This window comes from Scyliorhinus canicula, chromosome 24, assembly GCF_902713615.1.
Source record: "Scyliorhinus canicula chromosome 24, sScyCan1.1, whole genome shotgun sequence".
NCBI lineage: Eukaryota > Metazoa > Chordata > Chondrichthyes > Carcharhiniformes > Scyliorhinidae > Scyliorhinus > Scyliorhinus canicula.
The window spans coordinates 6,642,782-6,654,814 of record NC_052169.1 but is presented as its reverse complement, the minus strand read 5'-3'; the positions used below and the strand labels follow the sequence as shown (position 1 = coordinate 6,654,814).

Genomic DNA, 12,033 nt, shown 5'->3' with positions numbered 1-12,033 from the left:
CGGGGAGAATGGAGGACTGTGTACCGGAGGTGATTGGGGAGGATCAAACTGGGTTCGTTAAAGGTCGGCAGCTGGCGGCCAATCTGAGGAGATTGCTCAACGTGATAATGATGCCCCCGGCGGGTAGAGATGTGGAGGTAGTGGTGGCAATGGACGCCGAGAAGGCCTTTGACCGGGTAGAGTGGGACTATCTATGGGAGGTGCTCGGACGGTTTGGGTTCGGGGAGGGATTGGTGGATTGGATCAAATTATTATATCAGGCCCCGAGGGCCAGCGTCAGGACTAACAGAGAAGTGTCGGAGTACTTTAGGTTGTACCGAGGGACCAGGCAGGGCTGCCCGCTCTCCCCGCTGCTGTTTGCGCTGGCCATAGAGCCGCTGGCGATGGCGCTGAGAGCCGCAGAGGGTTGGAAGGGGATGGTGAGGGGCGGGGTTGAACACAGGGTTTCTCTTTATGCAGACGACCTGCTCCTGTACGTGTCGGACCCAGTGGCCGGGATGGGAACTATACTGGGAATGCTGAGGGAGTTCGGCCAGTTCTCAGGATACAAATTAAATACGGTCAAGAGTGAAATGTTTGTGGTCCAGGCAAGGGGCCAGGAGAACAGATTGAGAGGGCTACCGTTTAGGCTGGTTGAGGAAAATTTCCGGTATTTGGGAATCCAGGTGGCACGAGACTGGGGCAGGCTGCATAAGTTAAATTTGGCCAGGGTGGTGGAGCAAATGAAGGGAGAGTTTCGGAGATGGGATGCACTCCCGCTGTCGCTGGCAGGGAGGGTGCAGACTGTAAAGATGACAATCCTCCCTCGATTTTTGTTTATTTTTCAGTGCCTCCCGATCTTTATCCCACAGTCCTTCTTCAAAAGAGTTAACGGGCTGATCATGAGCTTTGTCTGGGCGGGAAAGTCTCCGCGGGTAAAGAAGGCGATGTTGGAGAGGAACCGCAGCGAGGGAGGGCTGGCTTTGCCGAGTCTGGTCAATTATTACTGGGCGGCCAACATCGCTATGATAAGGAAGTGGATGGTGGGTACGGGGTCTATTTGGGAGCGGGTGGAGGCGGCTTCGTGCAGGGGCTCCAGTTTGGAAGCCCTGGTCACGGCTCCTCTACCGCTGCCGCCGGCCAAGTACACCACCAGCCCGGTAGTGGTGGCGACCCTGCGGATATGGGGCCAGTGGAGGAGGCATGTGGGGAGATGGGGGCGTCTGTCTGGGCGCCAATCTGCGACAACCATCGGTTTGCCCCCGGCAGTATGGATGGGGGGTTCCGAGTATGGCGGCGAGCAGGGGCGGGAAGGGTGGGTGATATGTTCCTGGAAGGGAGCTTCGCGAGTTTGAGGAGCTTGGAGGAGAAATTTGGGGTAGTAAGGGGAAATGATTTTAGATACCTACAGTTGCGGGACTTTGTTCGTAGACAGGTCCCATCTTTCCCGCGCCTCCCGCCAATGGGGATCCTAGACAGAATAGTCTCTGGGAGGGATGAAGGGGAGGGTAGAGTCTCGGGTATGTATAAGGTGCTCATGAGGGAGGAAGGGTCCCAGACAGAGGAACTGAAACTTAAATGGGAGGAGGAGCTAGGCGGGGAAATGGAGGATGGGCTGTGGGCAGAGGCCCTGAGTAGGGTAAACTCGACCGCGACATGTGCTAGGCTCGGGCTGATCCAATTTAAGGTCGTTCACCGGGCCCATATGACGGTGGCTCGGATGAGCAAATTTTTCGGGATAGAGGACAAATGCGCTAGGTGCGCGGGAGGACCAGCGAACCATGTTCACATGTTTTGGGCATGCCCTGAGCTGAGGGGGTACTGGGAGGGATTTGCGGGGGTCATGTCCCAGGTGCTAAAAACAAGGGTGGTGATGAGCCCAGGGGTGGCAATTTTTGGGGTTTCGGAAGACCCGGGCGTCCAGGGGGAGAAAGAGGCCGATGTGCTGGCCTTTGCTTCCCTGATAGCCCGGCGACGAATACTATTGGCGTGGAGGGACTCAAAGCCCCCGAAGACGGAGTGGTGGCTTGCGGACATGTCGAGTTTCCTGGGGATGGAAAAAATCAAGTTCGCCTTGAGGGGTTCTGTGCAGGGGTTCACCCGGAGGTGGCAACCATTTATTGACTTCTTTGCGGGAGAGTGAGCGTCAGCAGGGGGGGGGGGGGGGGGGGGGGTTAAGAGTAGAGTAGGAGGGAAAATATGGCGGGTAGTACCGGTGGGAGGGGAGCGGGCTTGTGCAATATGTTACGGTGGAAGTATTGAAAGAACGTGGATGTTTGCACATTTTTGCCTTTTTTGCTTCCTTTCTGATGATGTCTGTAACTGTTTATAAAGCCAAAAACTACCTCAATAAAATTGTTTATTAAAAAAAAAGAAATGTGTCTACTTACAACAAGGTGGTATGGTTTTAAATGCAACAGTGAAGGTAAATAGAGATCCATCGTAGCAGCATTTTATATGTTAGAAGGCAGTCACATTCTTGCTTCTATAAAATTGCCTATTCTCTATTGTTTGAAAATGGTCTTATTGCTTCTTCATTAAAGGAAAGGCAGATACTCAATTCCTGTCTTAAAAGCCTAATAGGATTTACATTTTGGTGAAGTTTCTTAGCAGCTGCCACCCAGCCAGAGGACAACAAGCGGAACAGGAAGAGGAGGATGAAGAGCAGAAGGAGAACAATGAGGCAACAAGAACACTCGCTACAACTTGCATTTATGCAACAGCCTCTAACATAAAACAGTCCCAAGGCATTTTACAAATAACTGGACAACTAAGCTGAGAAACGAGAGATTAGAAGGGGTCAATAAACTATCTTGGTCAAAAAGATGGTTTATTGAGGAGATTTTTAAAAAGCAGTCAAGGAACTTGGGAAGGAAGTTGCAAAATTTAGAGCCAAAACAGGTAAAAGCTCTGATACTAATGTTAGAGCGTGCGGGGGTGGATGCACAGAAGGCTGGTGAGAGGAGCAAAGCATGCAGGATGAAATATAGGCTAGAGGAGATGGCGGACTCTGGATGGGGAAAAATGGTCTGGAGGGATTTTCCACGAGCATAGGAATTTTGAATCCAAATATCCAAAATTGATATTTTGGAACTGCTTCTTTCCAGATTGCCTGTAACTGTCCTCCATGTGCTTTGAAGCTGAACATCACTGCATAGCAATGGTGAGAACATTCATGAGGGATGACTTGCACAATAAAATATCCACCGCAGTTGCCATGTATGCAATTGAAAACTAATGGATACAAGATGGAAGAGAGAGATAGAAGTGAATACATGGGTGTTGGACACCTCACACTATCCAGAGTACTTTTACAAAGTTTCGTACAGGCGCCAAATTATTTTGCTCCAATACTGAAACAGGATTTGGTGCTGCTTTGAAATCACAGACTCCCCTTCACATTGTGCCAAATCTTTCATCAGCACCTTGCACAAAAATTTACTCAAATGATGAATGGTCTTTCAGCCTCAATAATTATAATTGTAAGGAGTTGTCTCCAGAATCTTATCTGATAAATCACCAAAGTATTGTGACAGCCTGCAGTACCTGTTTCTCCAGTATGCGGTTGATCTCTCCCAGTGTCCTGTCGAGAGAAGACACCTTGTTGTTTGCCCAAGGTCCACTATCCTGTCCTTGTTGCTGCTTCAGGAGATCTTTCACTAATCTCTGAAGTCTGTAAAGATAAAAGTATCAACTAAATTAGTTCCATCGTTGATTACTGAAAGGAAGTATCAAAATAGAGAGAGAGAAATATGGATAAACATAAAGAGAGATAATCGTTATTTGTTCTTGGGACTTGCAAAGCCATCAACCATCCCGAACTGCCCTAAGAAAATAATAATGGGTCTTCCTAGGAGCAATTTTCAATCGAGTGGTATGCTGGGCTACTTCCGAGGGGGTTAAAGGTATATTGTATAAACATGAGATTGGATTTATGTGTTGGGCCAACCAGGTAGCGATGGTAAAATTATCTGTCTGAACATCTTCAATTAACCAATTCGGGGCTGGTTTAGCACAGTCGGCTAAATAGCTGGCTTGTAATGCAGAACAATGACACCAGCGCGGGTTCAATTCCGTACTAGCCACCCTGAACAGGCGCCGGAATGTGGCGACTAGGGACTTTTCACAGTAACTTCATTGAAGCCTACTTGTGACTATAAGCGATTATTATTATTATTGTAACCATTGGATTTGAGATGACAATACCGTCACTTTCATTCTCATTTTCTTTACCTAAATTGTCAGATAGTTCATAACTTACCACACTTATTGAATTTTGCAATGATGAGATTTAAACTCAACTTCTGAATCGCTAGCTTTATGTCCACCAGCATTATCAACATTCCTCCCCCCTGCCAAAAATTTCACTCATCTTGCTTTGCGATCTTAATGTGAACCTCACCAGCGGGAAGCAATACAGAGGGGTAAGTTTGTAATAAAAACATAAAATGCTGGAAAAAATCCATCAGGTCCTGCAGAGTCTATGAGAGAGAAGAACAGAGTCAAAGCCTCGAGTCCCTATGGCTCTTCATCCGAGCGAGTCCTTCAAGCAGCGCAATCTAATGAATCATACGGACTCGAGGCATTGGCGGCGGTTTCTCTCTCCACAGATGCTGCTGGACCTGAGGTTTTTCAGCATTTTCTGTTTTTATTTCAGGTTTCCAGCATCCGCAGCATCTTGCTTTTATTATAAGGTTTAAGTTTGTAAATGTTTTCATTCTTTAGCTGGTACATCAGTCTCCCCGAACAGGCGCCGGAATGTGGCGACTAGAGGCTTTTCACAGTAACTTCATTTGAAGCCTACTTGTGACAATAAGCGATTTTCATTTCATTTCATTTTCATGTTCTTCGCACACCATAAATGTTCAGCCTAGCTTTATAACTTCTAGGTAATCATGTTATCTTGATGCTCAAGACAGTTCGCAATGAGGTCTTCAACTGCCAAATGTATTTTGGTTTCTAGCTGAACTTGAAACTGCCAAACCACTTAACATTGTTTCCCCAGCTCACATTCACCCCCCACAATGTCCACAATTGTGTTACAGGTGGGATTACCTTGCATGAAGGGCACACCAGGCTACCAGATTGTCACTCCGCTCCTAAATACAACCGCATATTTCTTGCCCGACCTTCTGTCTGAGGCTGGGTGACAAGAGTGGAATGTAGCAGGTTCTCGAGGACTTCTGTCGCGTGCAGGAGAGTTGGAAGAGAGCAAGGGTGCCCACCCTTGTAATGGCACCAGCTGCCATAAAGGAGATAGGTTTAAAGACAAGCAGCTTTGAGAACCTGAGATTGTGGGCAGCACTGTAACATAAGTGGATAGCACTGTAACACAAGTGGATAGCACTGTGGCTTCACAGCGCCAGAGCCCCACGTTCGTTCCCTGCTGGGTCACTGTCTGTGCAGAGTCTGCACGTTCTCTCCGTGTCTGCTTGGGTTTCCTCCAGGTTCTCTGGTTTCCTCCCACAGTCCAAAGACGTGCAGGTTAGGTGGATTGGCCATGGTAAATTGCCCTTAGTGTCCAAAAAGGTTTTACAACACCAGGTTAAAGTCCAACAGGTTTGTTTCAAACACTAGCTTTCGGAGCACAGCTCCTTCCTCAGGTGAAGGAGCAGTGCTCTGAAAGCTAGTGTTTGAAACAAACCTGTTGGACTTTAACCTGTGTTGTAAGACTTTTTACTGTGCTCACCCCAGTCCAACGCCGGCATCTCCACATCCAAAAAGGTTAGGAAGGGTTATTGGGTTACGGGGAATGGGTGGAAGTGAGGGCTTAAGTGGGTCGGTGCAGACTCGATGGGTTGAATGGCCTTCTTCTGCACAGTATCTTCTATGTAATCAGCGAGATGGTAAGTGCGTACGGTAAGGTGGAGGATGGGGATGGGTGGAGAGGGGGCACAATAAGCTATGAATGAGGAATAAATTTCTCAAAATGGAGAGAATTTTGCAATTTTCACTAAAATTGACTTTACTCATTATTAGTGTTTTGAGTGTCACAATCAAATATTAATGGTGCCATGCTGTCAAATCCTATCGCCCTTGTTGGCATTTAGCGGGTTCATGTTAATGTCAGTCTGGCTCAGTTGTTGGCATATTTATTTCAAACTACAATTCCTTCAAGTGAGAGATTAAACCGAGGCCCCATCTCCCCATTTTGATCGATCTGGTAGATGTCAAGGATCCTAGGGAGCTCTTCTAATCCCTTACAAATATTCCTCTCTCCAACATCGTCAAAGTGGTTGTTCATCCCATTGCAGTTTGAGGGACCTTGCGTATAAATTGGATGCCTTGTTTACCCACATAATGGCAGTTACTGCACTTCAAAGCAATGTATTGTGCGAAGCGTTTTGACATGGCTTTTCAGTGGTGTGCTTAGGTCACTGGGTACGGAGTTTTCCATGCAGGGAGGTTGCTGGTTTGGAAATTCCACACTGCCATATGTCTCACTACGAGTAATCTCAGTGCATAAAGAATTCACCATCAGTAGGCTTTATCGTATATACACGTGGTCCCAAGCTACTGACAGATTACCCAGTGTCTACAATGTAAAGAGTATCAGAGGATGGGAGGAATGTTATATCATTCAAGAGAAATCCAATGGTGGGTGAGGCATCTGACAGTTCCAATTTTTACAGGTCGGTGGATGGTGCCTTAAGAGATCCAATTTTTTATCTGTTCTGGTCATAAGAATAGCCAAGTACTCAATCAACATCAAAATATCAACTCTGATGTTGCAGTGGGTATAATCAATTAATGCACAAGGTAAGCAACAATTAAGACCCTCACATTTTAATTTATTCATATTTTAATAACCATATATTTGAAATACAGTATCATCTGTCAAGAGTTTCATAGCTGTTTTAGTGAAAGTATACTTTTCATTGAGGCAAAGAGAACTCTTTGTACTCTTGTGCAAATGATAATAATTATGAGCTTCCCCTCAGGCTTTCATGTAACTCTTTTTATTGAAATGACAGCTATTGCAATGCCTATAACAGGAAGAAGAATATCAGATGCACAAGGGATTAAACACACTGTGGCCCTTCATCCTGATACCTTGTCTTTCACCCACATTTTAGGTTATTTTTACAAGGGCAGAGTTTCTGTCTAGAGACACACCAAACCAGCACAATGTATGGTGCTCCAGAAATTGTAGTTTTTAAAAATAAATTTAGAGTACCCAATTCATTTTTTCCAATTAAGGGGCAATTTAGCGTGGCCAATCCACCTAACCTTCATATCTTTGGCTGGTGGGGGCGAAACCCATGGAAACATGGGGACAATGTGCAAACTCTACACGGACGGGGCAGCACGGTGGCCTAGTGGTTAGCACAGCTGCCTCACGGCGCTGAGGTCCCAGGTTCGATCCCGGCTCTGGGTCACTGTCCGTGTGGAGTTTGCACATTCTCCCCGTGTCTGCGTGGGTTTCGCCCCCACAACCCAAAAATGTGCAGAGTAGCTGAATTGGCCACACTAAATTGCCCCTTAATTGGAAAAAATAATTGGGTAATCTAAATTTTTTTTTAAAAATAGAAAAAAAAAGGAAAAAAAAACTCTACACGGACAGTGACCCAGAGCCGGGATCGAACCTGGGACCTCGGCGCCTTGAGACAGCAGTGCCAACCACTGCGCCAGTGCTGACCCGTGAAATTGGAGGTTTTGATTTAGAATGAACTCAGAACTAACCCGCCGGTAGAGGTATTAACAAACCCTAGGATTTAAATATTAACTGTGGGGAAGATGCTATAATCTAGCATTAAAGACTGCACCCTTATACAAGTGTCAGTTGATCAGAGAGTGAGCATGGATTTGTGAAGGGAAGATCATGTCTGCCTAATCAAACTGAATTTCTGGGCGGCATGGTAGCACAGTGGTTAGCACCGCTGCTTCACAGCGCCAGGGTCCCAGGTCCGTTTCCCGGCTTGGGTCACTGCCTGGGGGGGGAGTCTGCACGTTCCCCCTGTGTCTGCGTGGGTTTCCTCCGGGTGCCCCGATTTCCTCCCACAAGTCCCGAAAGACGTGCTGTTGGGTAAATTGGACATTCTGAATTCTCCCTCTGTGTTCCCGAACAGGCGGCGGAGTGTGGCGGCTAGGGGCTTTTCCCAGTAACTTCATTGTAGTGTTAACGTAAGCTTACTTGTGATACTATAAAAGTTTATTATTTCCTTTTAGAAAAGGTCATTAACGTGGTGGATACGGGAGTATAGAGATACAGGGGACTACAGATGTCTGCACGGATTTTCAAATGGAATTTCAGGATTGTGTCCATTCTTCTGCAGGTGGCATGTTCATTTTTAATCAAAATCTAAAACTTCAGTTACATTACACAATGGGTTTCCAAAAGGCATGAAAGGTATTTCACAAGGGATTGTTATCAAAGATGAGCAGGTGTAGTGAGAGGTAACCTTATGGGTGGGGAAATAGGAGATAGACAGTCGGATGAAGGGTTCATTCTTTGGTTGGTGGGATGTGACCCAGAGTGCTGTACTGGGGCCTCAAGTTTTTTGCCAGATATATTAATGGGCGCGATCTACCAGCTGTTCAAATCAGCGGGATATTCCGGTCCCATGCTGGCGCTCGGGTTTCCCAGTGACATGGGGTGCAGTCACTGGGAAATCCCGTTGACAATGGCAGGATCGGTAAATCCCACTGGTGGACCGCCACTGCCACCGAAAAACACGCGGTTAATCCCAGCCAATAACTTTGAGAAAGAAACGGAGATATTTATATAGAATTTATATACAAGATGGCAGTAAGTTTTTTTTGAGGGGGGGGGGAAGAGGAACAGTGAATCATCTGGATGAGCAGGTGAAAGTTACAAAATGATAGAGATAGACTAAGCATTGTGTGCTGTGCTGAATGGAGTTAAATCTGGGGATGTCCCACATGTGTCCAAAGGTGTGCAGCTTAGGTGCATTGGCCTTAATCAATGTGCCGGGTTATGGGGATGGGGCAGGAGGGTGGACTTAGGTAGTATGCTCTTTCAGAGGGTCAGTGCAGACTCGGTGGCCCAAAGGGCCTCCTTCTGAAAGGGATTCTATGGAAATGTAAGATCGTACTTTTTGGATCTGAAAAAGACAAATCTTAATTTTGGAAGACTAGGAATTGTAGAGTAGCAAAGGGATTTGGATGCCCATGTACCCAAATCATAGGTATAAATTTACTCAAAAAGGCAAATGGAATATTGGCATTTTCCTCATGAATTCAAAAGTGAGAAAGTGCTCCATTGGGTCCAGAGCCTTGATCAGACAGCATTTAGAGTGCTGTATAGTTTTCAGCAACAAACTTAAGGAAATATATTTTGGTTTCTTAAACGTTACCAAACATCTTGACTCGCATCATACCATGGCATTTTCAAATTTATTTTTAAAATAAATTTAGAGTACCCAATTCATTTTTTTCAATTAAGGGGCAATTTAGCGTGGCCAATCCACCTAGCCTGCACACCTTTGGGTTTGGGGGCGAAACCCACACAAGCACGGGGAGAATGTGCAAACTCCACACGGACAGTGACCCAGAGCCGGGATCGAACCTGGGACCTTGGCGCGGTGCTGCAGGAGTGCCACCATGCTGCCCGATACCATGGCTTAGTGGTTAAATTATGAAAAAAGAATGTATAAACTTGCCTTGTATCCCCCATGCATTGAGAAGGTCTATGAGTGACCTCGCCAAGGTATTTAAATTTGTAGATTCAACAGGGTAGATATGCAAGGAGAAACGGTTTTCCCTGGCGATGTGAAGGGTGGCATCCAGGACAATAGGAGGGTGGTCGTTTGGGAGGGTAATGTAAGAAACCACAGTGACTTCTCTTTAAAAGTGCTTTGTTGGCTGTAAAGCGCTTTGGGGTATCCTAGGCCACAATAGGCACCATTTCGTAATAATAATCTTTATTAGTGTCACAAGTAGGCTTACATTAACACTGCAAAGAAGTTACTGTGAAAATCCCCTAGTCGCCACATTCCGGCGCCTGTTTGGTACAAAGAAGGAGTATTCAGAATGTCCAATTCACCTAACAAGCATGTCTTTCGGGACTTGTGAGAGGAAACCGGAGGATACCCACGCAGACATGGGGAGAATGTGGAGACTCTGCACAGACAGTGACCCAAGCGGGAATCGCACCTGGGACCCTGGCGCTGTGAAGCAACAGTGTTCATCACCGTGCTACCAAACGTCTGTGGACTTAGCCAATGTGTCGACACTGTGAATTATTTGCTGTTCTGCTGGCTGGCACACGCAGGTCTCACATAGCTGGTAGAAATTTTTACATTTCCACGGGTGAGAGAGCCAGAAAGGATGCTGAATGGAGATCCAGAAGTATCATACAGTATGAGAATGCGCTTGAAGCATTTACATTATGATACCATGAAACTTAAGAATGCTGATTTTTCCATTTGAATTGCAAGCCCCGAGGGTGGGTTGTGATCTCTGAATCACTATCTGCTGTATTTGGTGGTAATCTAAAAGAATGAAAAAGGCACACAAATCTCCCCCACACACACCTAAAAGAAAATGAAGTGTATTATTTTTCTGGTTAACATATCTACAAAAGGATCATTCTAGGTAGAAAATATCTGCACATTCGAAACTACCCTGAATTAAAGATTTTGAGCCACTGTTTATGACAATGGGGCTTAACAGATGAACATTTATTATCCTTCTGAACATACACTACAGGTGCAAATGTTTGTGTTCACACACTGTGGCATAAGTGGTAAAACAAAACTTCATCCCCATGATTCTTGATCTCATCAAGGAAAGCAATGAGAAGAAAAAAACTACGTTGGCCTGTGAAGGCAAAAAAGCTTCAATGATTTATAATTACAGCAGGATGCTCTGAATTGGAGTTCCTTCTGGATTGACATGCTAAGGTAGACTGAAGTCTTTCCCCATCTGCATCTACTCTGTGATTTTCTTATTATTCATTCATGGGATGTGGCTTTCGCTGGCTAGGACAGAATTTAGTATCCAACCCTAATTGTCCTTGAGAAGGTGGTGGTGAGCTGCCTCTTGAACCGTTGCAGTGCATTTGGTGTAGGTACATCCACTGTGCTGTTAGGGAGGGAATTTCAGGACTTCGACCAAGCGACAGTGAAGGAATAGCAATATATTTCCAAGTCAGGATGGTCTGTGACTTGGAGCGGGACCTTCAGGTGTGTAGGTGGTTACGTTCTCATTCATCTACTGTCCTTGTCCATCTAGGTGATAGCAGTTGTTGGTGTTACTGTGTAAGGAGCCTGGGTGTTCCTGCAGTCCATCTTGTAGATGGTGCACAATGCTGTCATGTGCTTCGGTGGGTGAAGGGAGTGAATGTTTGTGGATGACATGCCAATCAAATGGGCTACTTTGTCCTGGATGCTGCTGAGCTTCTCAGAGTGCTGTTGGAGCTGCACTCATCCAGGTAAGTGGGGAGTATTCCATCACATTCCTGACTTGTGCCTTATAGATGGTGGACAGGCTTTGTGGAGTCAGGATATGCGTTATTCACTGCAGGATTCCCAACCTTTGACTTTCTCTCGTAACCACAGTATTTAAATGGCTAATCCAGTTCAATTTCTGGTCAATGGTAATCCCAAGGCAATGCCATTGAGTGTCATGGGCGCTGGTTAGATTTTCTCTTGTTGGAGATGGTCTTTGCCTGACACTTAGATCATGCAAATGTTACTTACCACTTGTCTGGATATTGTCCAGGTCTTGCTGCATTTGGTCAGACTGCTTGGTATCTGAGGAGTCGTAAATGGTGTTGAACATTCCCACGACTGACCTTATGATGGAGGAAGGTTATTGATGAAGCAGCTGAAGGTGGTTGGGCCTAGCACACTACCCTCAGGATCACCTGCAGTGACGTCCTGGGACTGAGATAATTGACCTATAACAACCACAATCATCTTTTTTTGTGCTAGGTATGACTCTCCATTGCCAGGTAGATGCCAGTGAGTAGCTCTATTGAGCAGCCTGTTTATGGGATTGACAAGTGGTAAGGCACGAATCTTCAGTACTATTGCCAGAATATTGTCAGGGGCCAAGGCCTTTGCAGTATCCAATGCCTTCAGCCATTTC

The 12,033-nt window shown here is 45.9% G+C and overlaps 1 protein-coding gene across 2 annotated transcripts in view; it reads right to left on the bottom strand.

Annotated features, from left to right (window-relative positions):
• Nucleotides 1–12,033, bottom strand: part of scaper (S-phase cyclin A-associated protein in the ER) — a 347,711-nt gene that overhangs the window by 156,674 nt on the left and 179,004 nt on the right. For both annotated transcript variants that reach the window (XM_038784220.1, XM_038784221.1), the window contains one exon: nucleotides 3,526–3,652. In XM_038784220.1, coding sequence (XP_038640148.1) covers nucleotides 3,526–3,652 — 127 coding nt within the window. The remainder of the gene's footprint in view (nucleotides 1–3,525; nucleotides 3,653–12,033) is intronic.